The sequence below is a fragment of the Prionailurus viverrinus genome, chromosome C1, assembly GCF_022837055.1.
Source record: "Prionailurus viverrinus isolate Anna chromosome C1, UM_Priviv_1.0, whole genome shotgun sequence".
Lineage (NCBI taxonomy): Eukaryota > Metazoa > Chordata > Mammalia > Carnivora > Felidae > Prionailurus > Prionailurus viverrinus.
Window position 1 is genome coordinate 178,652,068 of NC_062568.1, and position 19,258 is coordinate 178,671,325.

Genomic DNA, 19,258 nt, shown 5'->3' on the forward strand with positions numbered 1-19,258 from the left:
TGGGTCAGATCATTCAGATTCTTGAATAACATGCTAAGTAAGGAATTTGGACTTTGATCAGGAGCTGTGAACTGCCACAAAAATCTTTTTGAGTAGCTTGTTAATGAAAGGCATTGTGTCTTGTTCATTTTTAAATCCTTTTTATAACTATATGGGGAGGTAATATAACATTGTGATTAAGAGCACAGAACCCACTGTTTAGGTTTGACGCCTGGCTCAGCCACTTATTATTTGTATGACTTTGGGCAGGTTACTTTATTTCTCTAAGCCTAAATTTCTTTATCAATATAATTGGGAGAATGAAAGTATTACTTCATTGGATTATTATGAGGATTAAATGAATATAATATAAAAACAATGCCTACACAATAAGTGCTCTTTAAGAGTCAGTTGTTGGGGTGCCTGGGTGGCTCAGTTAGTTAAGCATCTGACTCTTGATTTCGGCTCAGGTTGTGATCTCATGGTTGTGGGATCAAGCCCCACATCAGGCTTTGTGCTGGGTGTGGAGCCTGCTTAGGATTGTTTCTCTCTTTCTCACTCTCCCTCTCCCTCTCCCTCTGCCTTTCCCCTGCTCTCTCTCTCAGAAAAAAAGAGTCAGCTGTTATAATAATCATATAACAATAATTACCAGTGCCTGGCAAATAACAAGCATTCAGTGATTTTTAAGTGGTCAGAGTTGTGTGTTAAATTTACCCAGCAAGTGTTTATATACTGTCATATGACAGGCAAGAGAATTCATTTCATTTTATAAAACATAGTTAAAGGTAGGAAGCAATGATGCTATAGGAGAGTGGTGTAGATGGAGTGTCTTCATAGTTCAGAAGCATGCTAGTTCAGAAGTACTTCTACTTAGAGGGAGCCAGATTTGTTTTGTGGGAAAGGAAATATCTGAACTGGGCTTTGAGGGTGAGTAGAACGTAACTATGTAGAAATGAGGGGAGGGGCATTCTGGGAAGTGGAAACAGCCCTAGAAAAGCAAAGGTGTATAAAAGCATGGTAATGACACTTTATGGAAAATAGTAAATCATGCTACAGGAAAGGCTGAGGCAAATTAAGTCTTTGATCAAAGTCTAGTTTACCAGTAGTATCAGAGTTGGAAGTTTCCTGTTATGGTCTTACTAACTTTAGAGTGGGTGATCAGCTGTTGTTTGTCAAGTCAAGACTGAGCCTTGCTACTCAGTGTGTGGTCCATGGACCTAGCAGTGTCAATATTACCTGGGAGCTTATTAGAAATTCAGACTCCCAACCTCCCTCTGCCCCAACCTGTAGAATCAGAGCCTGGAATTTATATAAGTCCTAGGTGATTTGTGTCCACATTAAAATTTAGGAAGTGCTGGTCTAAAAAACAAAAGCAACTCTTCTTTTTTTTTCTTTTTAAATGTTTTTATTTATTTAAAAAACTTTAATGTTTATTTATATTTGGGAGAGAGAGACAGAGACTGTGTGAGCAGGGGAGGGGCAGAGAGAGAGGGAGACAGAATCTGAAGCAGGCTCCAGGCTCCGAGCTGTCAGCACAGAGCTGATGAGGGGCTGGAACTCACAAGCCACAAGATCACGACCTTAGCTGAAGCCGGACACTTAACCGACTGAGCCACCAAGACACCCCTTTATTTATTTATTTTAATATTTATTTATTACTTTTGAGAGAACTTGTACTTGGAGGAAGGGCAGAGAGAGGGAGAGAAGCAGAGAGAAGGGACGGAGGGTCCAAATCAGGCTCTGCACTGTCAGCACAGAGCCTGATGTGGGACTTGAACTCACAATCCGTGAGATCATGACTTGAGCTGAAGTCAGACACTTAACTGACTGAGACACCCAGGTGTCCCATTAAATGTTTTTATTTTTGAAAGAGATAGCCAGTGCTCTTGTGCCAGGGTGGGGGAGGGACAGAGAAAGAGGGAGAGGATTGGAGGTGGGCTCTGCACTGACAGCAGAGAGCTCCATGCAGGGCTTGAACTCATGAACTGAGAGATTATGACCTGAGCCAAAGTCAGATGCTCAGCCGACTGAGCCACCCAGGCATCCCTCTTCTTACTTAACACAAGTGTGTGTGCATAATATGAAACTAAAAATAATAAATTTCAGTAATGACTTAGTCTCAAGCACATGCATTAACAAAGTGCTCCTCCCTTCCTGAGCTAAGTAATTCTAGCTGGCTTGATTTTGGGTGGTGGTAGTAGGGAGTAAGAATCATTCAGAGTGTAATAATTTTTAGGTCCAGTCTCATACCAAAAAAGATTTGAGGTTTTGTCCACAACTTAGATTTTAATATAATTAGTAATAAAAATTTCAGTGAAAACTTACTGTTAATATTAAATGCTTTTCTAGGCATATATCACTTCCCTGTAAAGGATGAGAAATATTTCCCTTAAAGTTTTCTTTAATGTTTATTTTTCAGAGAGAGAGAGAGAGAGAGAATACACACGCACACGAGTGGGGGAGGGGCAGAGAGAGAGAGAGACACAAAATCTGAAGCAGGCTCCAGGCTCTGAGCCGTCAGCACAGAGCCCGACTCAAGGCTCAAACTTAAGAATTGGAGGTCATGACCTGAGCTGAAGTTGAACACTTAACCAACTGAGCCACCCAGGCGCCCTGAGAAATATTTCCCTTTTAAAGTATATTCTTTTTATAGCAACTGTAATCATGTACTCTGCTCAAGCTCTTCTTCTAATATAAAGCTAATGCCTATCTTAGCTTGAGAGCTCTGTGAAACTGTTTTGGATGTGGTGGGTGATGGAAAGAAAATGAGGTTGAGGAGGTCAGGCAGAAAAGTTTCACATAGACGTAGAGTTGTGTGACACCACTGTGATGTGGTGATGTGAGCTGGGGGTGGGGAGGAAGGCAGGCAGAAGAAAACTGTCACATGAAACCAGTGCCTGCCCGAATGTGCTGGCTGTGACATCTCTGCGGATGATGTGGTCATAGTGAATGGTGGGTTTGGGGGGAAGGGAAGCAAGGGTGTATCATACCCAAACCAGGTCTTTTCAGCTTTTAGGAGGCTCATGACTTTATTTTTTAATTTTTTTTTGTTTCAAATTTTTATTTAAATTCTAGTTAACATATAGTATAATACTGCTTTCAGGAATACAGTTTAGTGATTTATCACTTACATACAACACCCAATGCTCATGACAAGTGCCCTTCTTAATATCCATCACCCATTTAGCCCCTCCCCCGCCCACCTCCCCTCCATCAACCCTTAGTTTGTTCTCTATGGTTAAGAGTCTGTTCTGGTGGGGCACCTGTGTGGCTCAGTCGGTTAAGCATGCGACTTTGGCTCAGGTCATGATCTCACAGTTTGTGAGTTGGAATCCTGTGTCGGCCTCTGTGCTGACAGCTTAGAGCCTAGAGCCTGCTTCAGATTCTGTGTCTCCCTCTCTGTCTGCCCCTCCCCTGCTTGTGCTCTGTCTATCTCTCTTTCTCTCACAAAAATAAGTAAACTTAAAAAAAAAAAAAAAAAGAGTCTCTTATGGTTTGGGCCACCTGGGTGGCTCAGTTGGTTAAGTGTGACTTCTGCTTAGGTCATGATCTCACAGCTCATGAGTTCGGACCCCGCATCAAGATCTCTGCTGACGGCGTAGAGCCTGCTTCAGTTCCTGTCTCCCTTTCTCTCTGCCCCTTGCAGCTTGTGCTTTCTGTCTCAAAAATAAATAAAAACATAAAAAAAAAAGAGTGTCTTTGGGTTTGCTTCTGTCTCCTTTTTTTCTCCCTTTCCCTACGTTCATCTGTTTTGTTTCTTAAATTCCATGTATGAATGAAATCATATGGTATTTGTCTTTCTCTGACTTATTTCACTTAGCATAATATACTCTAGTCCATCCATGTTGCTGTAAATGGCAAGATTTCATTTTTTGATGGTTGAGTAATATTCCATTATATATATATCCATCTTCTTTATCCAATTTCAGTTGATGGACAATTGGGTTCTTTCCATAATTTGACTGTTCTTGATAATGCTGCTATAAGCATCCGGATACATGTGCCCCTTCGAATCAGTATCTTTGTAGTTTTTGGGTAAATACCTAATAGTGCAATTGCTGGGTCATAGGGTAGTTCTATTTTTAACTGTTTGAGGAATCTCCATCCTGTTTTCCAGAGTAGCTGCACCAGTTTGCATTCCCACCAACAATGTAAGAGGGTTCCCCTTTCTCAGCATCCTTGCCAACATCTGTTTTCCTGTGTTGTTAATTTTAGTCATTCTGACAGATGTGAGGTGGTAGCTCATCATGGTTTTGATTTATATTTCCCTGATGATGAGTGATGTTGAGCATCTTTTCATGTGTCTGTTGGCCATCTGGATGTCTTCTTTAGAAAAATGTCTGTTTATATCTTCTGCCTGTTTCTTTTTGTATAAGTTTTTTTTTATTTTTGAAAGAGAGACAGAGAGAGAGTGGGGGAGGGGCAGAGAGAGAGAGGGAGAGAGAGAATCCTAAGCAGGCTCCACACTGTCAGTGCAGAGCCTGATGTGGGGCTCAAACTCACAAACCATGAGATCATGATCTGAGCTGAAACCAAGAGTCGGACGTTCAACCGGCTGAGCCACCTAGGTGCCCCTCTTCTGCCCATTTCTTAACTGGATTATTTATTTTTTGGGTTTGAATTTGGTGAGTTCTTTATAGATATTGGATGCTAACCTTTTATCAGCTATGTCATTTGCAAATATCCTCTCCCATTCCGTAGGTTGCCTTTTAGTTTTGTTGATTGTTTGATTCACAGTGCAGCAGCTTTTTATCTTGATCAAGTCCCAGTAGTTCATCTTTTGCTTCCCTAGCTTCTGGAGATATGTCTAATATGTAGCTATTGTTTTGCTAGTAGAATCCTACTGCCTAACTTCTATATAAATATTTGACTAAATAAAATAAATACTCCTTTGTTCTCCAGCCTTGTACCTGCCTCTAAATGTTCTTTCTGGGGTGCCTGGATAGCTCAGTAGGTTAAGCATATGACTCTTGATCTCACCTCAGGTCTTGATCTCAGGGTTGTGAGTTCAAGCTCTGTGTTGGGCTCCATGCTGGGCATGGAGCCTACAAAAAAAAAAAAAAAAAAGGTTCTTTCTTATAAAATGAATTTACATTGTGAAGCTAATTTGGTGATCATTGCTTTTTCATTCAAGAAGTGTTTGTTTAGCATCTTATTTGCAAAGCATTGTGTATCAGGCACTATATGTAGAAACAAATGAGAAGAGATCTGTATTCTTGAAAATCTTTCTTATATTCCATTCTGGAGAAGAAGTCACAAATGTTAAAAGAAGAACAGTTAATATATTCTAGTTCTTAGTATGTTCTAGGAGCCCAAGTTATGTCATTTCATCTTCACAATAACCATATGAGTTAGGTAATAATAATACTCCCATTTTGTATATGAAGAAACTAAAATACGGGGATGTCATCATGAAGTGGCAGAGCCAGGATTCAAATATAAGCAGTCTGACTCCAGACCCTGGACCACCTCAGGCTAATGAACAATCTTTCAAAGCAGAGTGAAAGTGCATAGCAGTACTGTTGAGATGAGGAGGGAGAGAGAGGATTAATGATAAGTGAAGATATCCCCGAGATCAATATAGAGAAGATGAAATTTTAGCTGATCCTGGAAGGATTATTTTCAGTAAAATGAAATAAAGTAAAGAGAAGAGCTTGAATTTAAGTTTGTAGGTCATAAAAATCATTTATGCTGTTCAACAAATCTTTTGTGCCAGATACTATACTAGGTACTAGAAATGCAAAAGTATGTAAAACTCCAAATTCTTCATAGTAAGGATGGTTAGTTACTAAAGAGTGATATTGGCTGGGGTGCCTGGGTGGCTGTGTCGGTTAAGCATCCGACTTCGTCTCAGGTCATGATCTCACAGTCCGTGAGTTCAAGCCCTGCGTTGGGCTCTGTACTGACAGCTCAGAGCCTGGAGCCTGCTTCAGATTGTCTCCCTCTCTCTCTGCCCCTCCCCTGCTCTCGCTCTGTCTCTGTCTCTCTCAAAAATAAAGATTAAAAAAAAAAGTGATATTGGCAGAGGGCAAATTATAATGAGTTTAGGAATGAACGAAGGTTAAAGAAATGCAGATAGTGAATGTAACCTATTAAAGTTTGGTAACAAATGAGGGATGCCTGAGTGGCTCAGTCAGTTACGGGTCAGACTCTTGATTTTGGCTCAGGTCATTGTTCTCACGGTTTATGGGATTGAGCCCTGTGTCAGGATCTGTGCTGAAAGCACAGAGCCTGTTTGGGATTCTCGCTCTCCCTCTCGCTCTCTGCCTCTCCTCTGCTTGCTCTCTCCTTCTCTCTCAAAAATAAATAAAGTTAAAGGAAAAAAAAATTACCAGCCTGATATCAAAGTTGAGAGGCTGCAGCATTATACAAGAACCCAGGAGACTTCACAGGTATTGGATTATTTCCAATGCATGAGTAGCTAAACTAGTTTCTTTATATGGCAGTTATATTGTTTTCCTTTGCTAAAATTTTTTTTTCTTGTTTCATAGGTTCATGGGTGTGTGTGTACATCAAGGACAATTGCATGCACTTACAGAGGTAAGACTTAAGCATATTGAAGTGACTTCTTTGCCTTAGTTTTAGCATTTGTGGTTCCATACTGTTACTTGCGTAATGTTAGCAAAATGTGTATGCATTTATATTTATACAAAAATGACAGTGTTAACAATGCTTTCTTCTCTTGCCTGGGGAAAATAGCCATATCTATTAATACTCTTGGATTCTCTCATAATATTTGTGAATAATCTGAGAATATGAGTGCTCAAATGTTATACTGATTCTTGATTCCCGGATGACCCCTTCCAAAGCTAAGGGAGACATCACTTGGCTGCAGATTATTTCATGGCAACAAATTCCCGGACTATCCAGAAACATTTGGTGTCCTGATATAGAATTCCACAATCACTGTTCTAGTGTCCTGATTGGTCTTATTACTCCTTGGAATCAGTTTACATCTTCAGTCTTATTTCATTTTCAGTCTTTTCTAGGTAGTAAAGCCACTACTTAGCCTCTGAGGACCAGAGAGAATCCTCTCTAGAACAAAGGCTTCCTAAACTTAGGTACTGACCTATAAACTCAGAATTTACTTGGATCCTTCTCAGAAACACAGCTTCCTGGAATCTTCTAGGCTTTGTAGGTCTTCATAGGGCCCATATGTGTTCGTAAAGCTCCCCAAGATTATTCAAATGAGCATCTAGATTTAAGAGTCTATGTTCTAGAATGTATTCACATTTCTCCTTAGGAAGTAAGTATCAAAATACAAAGTGAAGAAACTTACGAAGGAAAATTGTTTAACAGAATTTGCAAGTATTGGTTTCCTGCTGGCTTGGTGCCCTATATTTGTCCCTAATATCTGATAAAGGAAGGTCCCATGTACCTCACTCTGTGTCTCTTTTCTCAGTTACTGAGGGCACCAGAATGTGGAATGTGTATAGTTCTGTCCTGCCTCTTATATGGAAGGCCAAAGAAGGCAGAATAATGAGGTGGTTAAGAGCATGGACTCTGAAGTCTTGATTGCCTAGGTTTGAATTTCTCTGTGTCTCAGTGGTGTTGTCTGGAAAATGGGAATAAAAAAAATAATAGTATCTGTTCCAGGGAGTCTAGATAGAAAAGAGGACCAATAGCTGAATCCTAAAGTATTTAATTTTAAAAGTCTGAGGAGAAGACATTTTGAGAGGGAGTGGTTAGTGAGGTAGGAAGAGAAACCACGAGCGTGTATTGGCCTGGAATGGAAAGGAAGGAGTTTCAAGAAGGAGGGAGTCAGTAATTGTAGCAGATCCTACTGATAAGAAGATGACCTCACAGGGATTTTGTGAGGATGAAATATAAAATGCTTATTTAGCACAGTGGCTGGCATATAGTAATTGCTTAGTACATTTTAACTGTTACAGCTTTTATTATTAGCAATGACTGGTCCCTCCCAAACTCCTTAAATTGTCAATATTTTTCATTTGATACTTAGTTCAGTTCTGTGGTTAATGTTATTAAAAATTTTAGAAACTTTTTATTGGGTACGCCTGGATGGCTGAGTGGGTTAAGTGTCTGACTTCAGCTCAGGTCATGATCTCATGGCTTGTGGATTCAAGCCCCACATCATGCTCCACGCTGACAGCGTACAGCTTACTTGGGATTCTCTTTTTCCCTCATTGTCTGCCCCTCTCCGACTTGCACTTTCTCTCTCTCTCAAAAATAAATAAACTTTTAAAAAACCCTTTTTATTGAAGTGTGACATAACAGAAATGTTATAACATATGAAATGGGTACAGCTCACTAAATTTTTACAAATGAACCCGCCCATAACCAGCATTTCAGATCAAAAACATTTTCTGTGTATTTCTTTTCTCAGAAGTGAGTCTATAAATTCTTCAAAGACAAAACTCTCTCCTTCTCTCAAGCTTTCTGCCAGAGCTCTGACACTAATAATTGTTAAAGTATTTGTTGTACTCCATGTTTGTATCATTGTTCTCTGAAATGTCAGTTTACTGGAAGGGCTTGTATGTTGGTTTTTCTGACAAAGAACATGCTTTAAAATCTGTGATCATGGAGCGCCTGGGTGGCTTAGTCAGTTAAGCATCCAACTTAGGCTCAGGTCATGATCTTGCAGTTTGCGAGTTTGAGCCCCACATCGGGCTCTGCGCTGACAGCTCAGAGCCTGGAGCCTGCTTTGGATTCTATGTCTCCCTCTCTCTTTGCCCCTGCCCCACTCGCTCTCTCTCTCTCTCTCTCTCTCTCTCTCTAAAACTAAATAAACATTAAAAGAAAAATCTGTGATCAAGTTGTAAATTTAGAAGTGGAGTGTAGTCGAAATGGCAGAAGTGAATGCTCTTAATGCAGCATTCTTTTGGCCATGTTGCACTTAAGTAATATTCTCTGTGTTTGTTAGCTTGTTATAGCCATATACAACATACAGTGCCTGCTTTGTGAAAGAGTGTATATTTCCAGTATCATTAATCAGATATTGGCATAACTTATCATTTTTATTGTGATGTTAATAGGCTGATGGTCATTTAGGCCAAATATCCAAATGTTACTGGTTATTTTCAGAAGGGGATCCCCAAGGGCCGTTATGGCATAGATATCTGAGGACTCACATGTTTGTCTTAGAATTGAATTTGGCAGCACACTTTTGGTTTCACTAAGGATTATAAAAATAAATTACTACTAACATCTAGCACAGCATTGGGAACTTGGATGGAACTCTTGATTGGTGGAATGCCTGCTCTTTACAATAATGTGAACACCATTCTTTATTTCTCTTAAAATAATTTTTCAATAATTACAGTAGACAAACATAGCTCTTGTTAGTGCCTGTAAAGTGTTGATATTATTAGGAAGAGTACTTCTCGTATACAGTAGTGATCTGGACTTTTTTAGGCTTTAACCATTTCTGTGAGTGTTGTTTGTAATTGTAGACATTAACTGAACTTGGAACAATCAGACAGTTAGGTACTACTAACTACCACCGGTAGTTTTACCTGTAGTAAGTATAGACTTCTGAGTTTTTAAGCAAACGAGTTGTTTGTTATAGAGAAAACAGTTTGATGAAAGATCAAACAGAACCTTTTAAATTTCATGTATCAAATAGGAGTGTTCCATAAGTATTTCTTTGACTCAGGAGACCTAACATTGTCTTTCATTTGGTCATGAGTATCAAGGAAGTGGAAATCTTCAGTTTTTAAAGACAGAAAATATAACCCTTTGTATTATTAGTTAACTATTGCTATATAATGTCCAACCATAAAAACCTCAAAAGAATACAACAATAAACATTTATTTCTTGTACATCTGCAAGTTGAGCACTTCTGCTAGTCTCACTTGGGCTCATTCATGCATCTGTCAGGTCATCCGGTAGTCTGATCTAGGTTAGGCTTTGCTGGGACCGCTTTGCTCTAGCTGCTTCTCATCCTTCTTCTGGGACCAGCGGACTAGCCTGGACATGATGATACCAGAATAGCAAGAGTATGCCAGCCATTTGCATAAGTGCTTTTCATGATTCTGCCTATATTCAAGTTTGCTTGGCCAACATCGCCATTGGACAAAACAAGTCACATGCCTGAGTCCACATTGGGAGCATACTGCAAAGTTATATGTCAGAGGGCATAGATTCCATAAAGGGTGAAGAACTGGAACCACTGTTGCACTTTCCCATACCTGATAAATATCCCAATTAGCAGATCATAATTATTTGTGTTTTCTACTCTAATTGAGGGTAAAGACTTTCTCTCATTTAAAAAAAAATGCTTTAGGGGCGCCTGGGTGGCGCAGTCGGTTAAGCCTCCGACTTCAGCCAGGTCACGATCTCGCAGTCCGTGAGTTCGAGCCCCGCGTCAGGCTCTGGGCTGATGGCTCGGAGCCTGGAGCCTGTTTCCGATTCTGTGTCTCCCTCTCTCTCTGCCCTTCCCCCGTTCATGCTCTGTCTCTCTCTCTGTTCCAAAAATAAATAAACGTTGAAAAAAAAAATTAAAAAAAAAATGCTTTATATATTAGATATAATTCACAATTCTGTAGTCATATTTCCTCCATTTTATAGATGAGAAAACTAGGCTTAGAGAAATTAAATGAATTCCCAAAGTAGGATTTGGATCCAGATTCATTTGACTTCAAAGCCTATACCCATTCCATTTTAACACACTGTCCTTAATTCACTTATCTATTCCCCACAGTGCTAAGCACTTATGCATATTCCCCACATGTTCTTGTATGTGTAGCATGTATAGTATTTGTAGAATTTGATTCTATTTATATATTTTTTTGTTATTTGGTAAAGATATTTCCTGGTTATTGGATATATTAGAATGTGTTTGGTTGGCAAGTAATGGAAAATAGTCACAAAGACTTAAACAACAAAATGACTCATATAACTGGAATTCCAGCAGTTTTATTAGGTTAAGGGTTGGTTTAATTCAGCAGCTAAATGTTATTTAGAGGCCCCACGTCTTTCTGTCTCTTCACTCTGTCTTTATATTGTCAACTTCATCCTAAGGTTGGATGTCATTCTACTCAAAAAGTAGCTGCCACCAACTTACATGCTATATGTTTTCTCTTCCATATCCAAGATGGAGGTGTGGGAGATTGTCAAAGACAGACAAGAGAGAGATTCTTCCAGACAGAGTATGTGTCATCTCATAATGCCTTCTTCTTAAGCTTGTTAAGAAAGGCACAAAGAGAGAAATATCCTCATAATCAAACAGTCTAAGGGGCTTCTTTGTGCAGGACCCTTCAGTGCCTAGAAGATTGGAAATTTGGGAATGAGTGGAATATAAGATTGTCGGGTAGGGATCTCAAGTGACAGTACTCTCTGGTCAAAAGAGTCAGCAAAAGAAAAGAATTGCTTGGCAGATATTTTGGGGTCTCTCTTGCCTTTTCTAGGAGAAATTATGCTTTTTCTCCCCACTGTGCCAGTAAGAACCACTTGGCAATTACTTGACCTAGTGAGGTGATTCATTCTCTTTATAGCAAAGTGACCTCAGTCAGGCAGATACTTGGTACTGAAAGAAACATTCCAGGGGCGCCTGGGTGGCTCAGTCGGTTAAGCTCCCGACTTTGGCTCAGGTCATGATCTCCCAGTTCGTGAGTTTGAGCCCCGCATCGGGCTCTATGCTGACAGCTTAGAGCCTGGAGCCTGCTTCAAATTCTATGTCTCCTGCTCTCTCTGCTCCTCCCCTGCTCATGCTCTGTCTCTCTCTCCTTCAAAAATAAATAAAAACATTTTTAAAAATTAAAAAAAAAAAAGACTCCAGGGGCACCTAGGTGGCTCTGTTGGTTAAATGTCCGACTTTGCAAAAATAAATAAACGTTAAAAACAAAAATTTAAGGGGCGCCTGGGTGGCTCAGTCAGCTGGTGCCCGACTTTGGCTCAGGTCATGATCTTGCGGTCTGTGAGTTTGAGCCCCGAGTCGGGCTCTGTGCTGACAGCTCAGAACCTGGAGCTTGTTTCGGATTCTGTGTCTCCCTCTCTCTCTGACCCTCCCCCGTTCATGCTCTGTCTCTCTCTGTCTCAAAAATAAATAAATGTTAAAAAAAAAAAAAGTCCGACTTTGGCTCAGGTCATGATCTCACAATTTGTGAGTTCCAGCCCTGCCCCGGGCTCTCTGCTGTCAGTAGAGAGCCCACTTGCTTCAGTTCCTCTGTTCCCCCATTCTCTGCCCTTCCTGCTTGTGCTCTCTGTCTCAAAAATAAAATAAACATTAGGAAAAAAAAGAAGAAACACTCTTAGCTCACGAGGGAATGGATCAGCCCTGCAGGCGGCTGAAAAGAACTTTTTATTCACATAGCCCTCATCCTCTTCTCACTCACCATTTCCACCCCCATTGTACACCTTCTTTCTTTTTAAAAGAATAGTTACTTTGAAAATTCCTTGTTTATGTGGGTTGATATGTGTTGTTTCTTGTGAGACTTATAAGAAGCCTTATATAATCAGAGAGCTTACAATGAAAGGAAACTCCGTTGGTTCAGTGACCAAACTCATGTATTATTTATAAAAATGAGCAGCCAGACCCCGATTCCAGTTTCTTGGTGTGCAGTGATATTGCTATTAGTTGTGTCTGCTTCTTTCTTTTTTGTTTCTGTGTAGCCCAGTACAGAGTATTATGTTGGCCTTATTTACCTTGAGCCAGATGCGATATTGTCTGGTGCCTGCCTTGGGTTAACTTTGGCAGCATAGCCATGCCTATCTTTCAAGCTTGGGGTGGCTTTGTAGGGGGGCCTTTACTACTACATGATAGTTAAGAGAACATTCCAGATGTGCCAACAATGATTGCCCCTGTGACCCAGGACTTCTAAAGGAATGATGGGTGTAGAAGAAATGACAGGATGTGAACTGCAAGGGAAGAAAGAGGTTCACTTTACACATAACATTTGGAGTGAATTTGCTGTAGGCTAGGTATTCTGCTAGGCTCGGGACTTATCAAGATAAAAAAATAAACCTATTTCCCTATTTATTGCTGTATAACAAACTACCCTAAAACTCACTAATTTAAAACAACCATTTTATTTTGCTTATGATTTTGTAGGTCAGGAATTTGGAAGAGCTTTGCTAGGTCTCTGATGCTCATGTGTCAGCTAGAGGACCCACTTCCAGGATGGCTGCTTCATTCATATGCCTGGTGCCACAGTGAATGAAGGTGTTTTGGCCCCTGTCTTTCACTACATGGTGTCTCATTCTCTGGGTCATCTCCATATGGCTTGAGCTTCCCACAGCTTGGCGATCTCAAGATAGACTTTTTATGTGGTGACTGGCGAGAGGTATAAGCCACCCAAGTGAAAACTGAAAGATTTCTTATGACATACCTTTGGAAGTTCCAGAATGTCACTTAAGCTGCATTCTGTTGGTCAGATCTGATTCATAGGGAGGGGAATTATCAGACTCTACATCTCACTGACCATTTTTATTCCACTGCAATGTCTTTCAGGGACTCAGTGTTTAGTGACTGGGGTAGTAAGAAATTTCTTACTATGTCCTTCCTTAAAAGCTTTTTTTTTTTTAGGGTTTTTTCCCCCAATATATGAAGTTTATTGTCAAATTGGTTTCCGTACAACACCCAGTGCTCATCCCAAAAGGTGCCCTCCTCAATACCCATCACCCACCCTCTCCTCCCTCCCACCCCCCATCAACCCTCAGTTTGTTCTCAGTTTTTAAGAGTCTCTTATGCTTTGGCTCTCTTCCACTCTAACCTCTTTGCTTTTTTTTTTTTTTTTAATGTTTATTTTTGAAAGAGAGAGAGAGCTCAAGCAGGGGAGGGGCAGAGAGAGAGAGAGAGAGAGAGAGAGAGAGAGAGAGAGAGGACCCCAAGCAGGCTCCGCACTGTCAGCACAAGGCCCAACTCAGGGCTTGAATCCACAAACTGTGAGATCATGACCTGAGCCAAAGTCGGATGCTCAACCAACTGAGCCACGCAGGTACCCCAAAAGCTCTTTTAAAATATCCAGCCATTATTCCATGCTGTTAACTCTTAGATATCCATATATTTTGATAGTTGTTACTTGTTATACTTCATATTCTTTTTTTCTGTCATCTCCTGTTTTCCATTCAATTATGTTACTAGTATTTCAAATAGAACATAGCTCTGTTAGGTCATTCTTCAATCTTACCATTTTCTATTGTTAGAATACTTATTCCTCGAAAAGAAAACTACAGAATTAGTTTTTACATTTTCTCATCTCTTGAATTTAATCAGTTCCCAATCCTCTTACTTTCTTTGTGATGTCTGATTCTCCTTTCTCTGCATTCTTGCCATGATGTTATTCCATGCCTTGATTCCTACAAAGACTTTGTGGCTGTTTTTCCTGTCTCTAGTCTTTCTTTGCTTCAGTTTGGCATATTAGTACTCAAATAATCCATTAGGCATACTTTGATAATGTGATGCTTCTGTTTTAAAACTTCTGTGTAGCATTCTAGACTATTTTATTTTTCAGAATACATAGCTCTCCCTTTAGTTAGGTGGGTCTTCTGCTGTCTTCTACACCTGCTGGCCTTAGATGTGCCTTCTAGGACCTGGGATGCCCTTATATCTCTTCTCCCTCCCACTTTCCAAGTTATGTCAAATCCCAGGCTCTCTAATGGACCTCAGTCTCTTAAATAGGGTCAATGATAATGCTTTGTGTGACTAGGCTCATAGTATATGTTTAGGATGTGTTTAGAGTAGATTGTTTAGTGTAGACCCAACTCTGAGAAAGCTGAATTAGCCTCAGTGGAAAGAGCCCAAGGTCACATAGTATGAAATGCCACATCTCAAGTTCTTTCATAACCAGAAGTTTATTTCATTTATACTTATAAAAATAGCTAATGGGGCGCCTGGGTGGCGCAGTCGGTTAAGCGTCCGACTTCAGCCAGGTCACGATCTCGCGGTCCGTGAGTTCGAGCCCCGCGTCGGGCTCTGGGCTGATGGCTCAGAGCCTGGAGCCTGTTTCCGATTCTGTGTCTCCCTCTCTCTCTGCCCCTCCCCCGTTCATGCTCTGTCTCTCTCTGTCCCCAAAATAAATAAACGTTGAAAAAAAAAAAAATTTAAAAAAAAAAATAGCTAAAAGCATTTCTGTAAATACGTGTTGGCATCTTTACTTTTGAAAAAGGTAACTTTTATTAAAGTTTTTTGGTTTGGTCATTTAGTAATAAAAAATCTGTAAATAAATTGTGGCTCATGTTTTCTGCCCTTATTTTTGGTAACTCCCTATGACATTTGAAAAACAAGAATTTGAGGTTGGCAGTCTAACCCACAAATAATAGAAGAGTTCATTTAGTTTACTTTATTCTTAAGGCAGTTTTCCCCGGACTTGCTAACTTGTTTCTGGCTCATTTACTCATTCTAAAAATGTTTATTGGGCTCCTACTATGTATCTAGCACTATTCCAGGTATTGGGAATGTAATAATGAACAAAAAATAATCTTTTCCCTCATGGAATTTATATTGTAATCAGCAGGGGGTGGGTAGAGGAGTTAGACTAAACAGGAAAACAAATTGGAATATATATGGTTTAAGTGCTGTGGGTGTGTTTGCAGTTTCACTATATGGACAGGGGAGGTCTCACAGAAGAAACAAAAATTAAGGAATTAAGGGAATTAGCTACATGAACATCTGGGGAAAGAGTGTTCTAGGAAGTGGGAACAACAAGGGCAAAGACATGGAGGCAGAAATGTGCCTGGTATGGTTGAAGAACTCCAAGGAAGGTGATATGGCTGCAGAGGAGAAAGTGAAAAGTATAGTAGATGTGAGTCAGAGAGGAAATGTGGGATCAGATCACATGGTCTTATAGACCATTGTAAGAACTTCAGCTTTTACTCAGGAATTGTGAAGTCTTTGGGGTTTTTGAGTAGAGGTATGACATTATGTGACTTATCTTTTAAAAAAGATCACTCTGGCTACTGTGAGGTGAATAGACTGAAAAGGAGGCAAGGGTGAAAGCAGGAAGACTAGTTAAGTGACAATTGCAATAGAGTCTGTACAAGAAATAAAGACTATGCAGAAAGGGTGAGAGATGATGGTAACTTGGACCAGAGTTGTAGTTGTAGCAGTAGCTGTGCTTCTGTTGATTCTGGATCTATTTTGAGAGTAAACGAGGCTTTCCTGATGCGTTGGGTATGGGCTGTGAGAAGATAAAGGGACTCAAGGATAGCTCTGAGATTTTTGGTCAGAACAAAAACAAAAACTTTGGATAGAGTTTCTATTAATGGAGATGGGGAAGACTATAGGATACAAGATGGAAGATGACTGAGAGGTCAGGTTTTTTTTTTTTTTAAGTTTATTTTTATTTATTTTTGAGATATAGAGAAGAGTTAGCAGGGGAGAGGCAGAGAGAGAGGGAGACAGAATCCCAAGCCAGCTCCGTACTGTTAGTGCAGAATCTGATGCGGGGCTTGAACCCACTAACCATGAGATTATGACCTGAGCTGAAGTCAAGAGCTGGATGCTTAACTGACTGAGCCACCCAGGCACCCTGAGATGTCAGTTTTGAATAGATTGAGTTTGAAATATTTATTGGACATCCAAGTGGAGATAACTTTATAGAGCACAGGGATTCCAGGGAGTACTCTGAGTGATACCTTACTTGTTCAGTTCCTGTTTATTAGCTTTTTCACTAGAAAACATTCCACTGATTTGGAACGAGGCATTTTTCAACTGTTGTATTACTTACTTCTTGGGTAATAATAATGAAAATATTATTAATTAAGTTGTCTTTCTTTCTCCTCTCCTCTCCTTTTCTTTTTTTTTTTTTCTTTTCTCTACACCCAACATGGGCCTCAAACTCATGACCCCATGATCAAGAGTTGTGTGCTCCACTGACTGAGTCAGCCAAGCACCCCGTTTTTGTTTTTTTTTTTACCATATATATCTATTATATATAATAGATATCTATCTATGGATATCTATGGATAGATATCTATTATATATAATATCTATTATATATAATAGATATATAATAGATATATAGATATATATCTATATATAGATATCTAATAGATATATATAGATATAATAGATATATATCTATAATAGATATATAATATCTATTATATATAATAGATATCTATCTATCCATATCTATCTATCTATCTATCTAGAGAGAGAGAGAGAGAGAGAGAGAGAGAGGGAGAGAGAGAGGAGGGCAGAGAATTTAAGATCTCTTTAGCTGAGTAGTGGAGCTGGAATTTGAATCAAGTTCTGGCTCACTGTAATCCTGTGTTTACCAGACTTTAAGCTCCTTGAGTTTGGTTATTTTATTCACTACTGAATCGTCAGCAACTGGCACATAAAGGCATGCAATAAATACTAGTTGAGCAAATGGATAAATGGATGAATGAATGAATACTGCTTCCCAACACTTGGATTTACAGCAGTTAGTCTGTTTGCACAAAGACATTTGCCTCTTTCAAGGTTGTTTTGGCCATCCATTTGATGAATCTTTTCTCAGTGTTGGTAGTGATAAGATAGCTGGAGGATTTAGAAAAGTGCTTTAGGGGATTTCTAGCTAATCTTTCTCCTGATCCTCTCCATGACTGTGAGACTAGTGTGGCAACTGAATTCATAGAACTCTTTTTGAGTTTAGGCTAAACCAGTTTTTAACAGAAGTTTTGACAAGTGTACTTTTCTTAATTTGTTAAGTGGTATCATTCACAGGTGGGTCTATGTAGGCACTTGAGAGCTGTTCCTACTTGGGATACTGTAGCAAGAATGAAGACAGTGGAAGGAGGGTGGTTTCCCAATATACCTCTCATACATTCCTGGTACTCCATTTCAGCATTCCTACACCTGAAACATCATCACTATCTGCACTTTCTTTTAAAAAAAAATTTTTTTTTATGTTTATTTATTTTTTGACAGAGAGAGAGAGAGAGACAGAGCATGAGCGGGGGAGGGGCAGAGAGAGAGGGGGAGACAGAATCTGAAGCAGGCTCCAGGCTCCCAGCTGTCAGCCCAGAGCCCTACATGGGGCTCGAACTCAAGTACTGTGAGATCATGACCTGAGCTGAAGTCAGAGTCTTAACGGACTGAGCCACCCAGGCGCCCCCACTATCTGCATTTTCTATGTTTACTTGTTCTTTATGTTGGTCTTTTCTTGCTATCACGGTCACCATTATTTGCCTATATAGTAAATTCTTAGATCAACAATTTCCAAAGTGAATCATAAGCATTTCTATCCTCAACATGCTCATTTTAGCACATTTCACTTTCCTGTAGTAATTGCTTATGTTTGTTTATTTATTTATTTATTTTTGATAATATTTATTTTCTACTCAACAAATAATTACTAAGCAGACACTTTGTGTCAAAGGCCAGTTTAGCTGAACTTCGAAAAAGAGAAGCTGGTCTATGAAGGTGGCAGAACAATTGCCTAAAGCCTTCTGGTACATGGCACAAGTTGGTGCTTCATAAATGTTTAAGTAATGACTTGTAAAAGTATTAATATAGCGCTTAGCTTTTCTACTATCTTAGCTGATAGTTCTCTTTTCCTTCATCCCTGACCTTTCCCATTTTCTATGTCTTATCAATCACAATGTCCTGTCCACTTTATCTTCTTACTATCTTGAATCCATTCACTTTACACCAGTTCCTCTGCCATCATCTCGCAGTAACCTGACTAGTCTATCAGTCTTCTTCCTCACCTAAAATCCATACTGTCCATGTTGCCAGCCGAGTGGTCCTTCTAAAATACAAATCTGTTTTTTAACCATCTTAGCCATTTTTAAGTGTACAGTTCAGTAGTATTAAATATGTTTGCATTGTTGTGCAACAGATCTCCAGATCTTTTTCATCTTCTACTTTCTGTTTCTGTGATTTTGACTGCTCCAGGTACCTCATAGAAGTGGACTCATATAGCATTTGTCTTTTTGTGACGGGCTTATTTCACTTAGCATAATGTCCTAAAGGTTCATCAATGTTGTAACGTGTGATGGGATTTCCTTCCTTTTTAAGGATGAAAAATATTCCATTGTAAATGTATACCACATTTTACTTACCATTCATCCATTTGATGGACATAAACACCATGTTTAATACAAATCTAGTTCTGTTTCTCCCTTCATAAACCCTTCTATAGCTCTTCATTGCCCTCAGGGTCAAGTCAAAACATCTAATCCTACTTCTGCTTGTCTGTGTGGCCTCACTGCTCACTTCTCTGACCTCTTTGCTCCTGTCTCAGTTATGCACCACAGTTATTAACCTCTTTCAGTTCCACAAATGGGACATGACCCTTTCCACCTCTGATCCTCTGTACTAGTTCTTCCCTCTGCCTATAACACAACCTCTCCATCTCCCATTGGCCTAGCCAACTCCTACTTAACCTT

General features: G+C 39.7%; 1 protein-coding gene across 2 annotated transcripts in view; it reads left to right on the top strand.

The window, feature by feature from the left end:
- The window catches only part of TESK2 (testis associated actin remodelling kinase 2), a 135,869-nt gene that overhangs the window by 88,150 nt on the left and 28,461 nt on the right, over positions 1 to 19,258 (top strand). For both annotated transcript variants that reach the window (XM_047869881.1, XM_047869882.1), the window contains exon 4: positions 6,471 to 6,519. In XM_047869881.1, the coding sequence (XP_047725837.1) occupies positions 6,471 to 6,519 (49 nt within the window). The remainder of the gene's footprint in view (positions 1 to 6,470; positions 6,520 to 19,258) is intronic.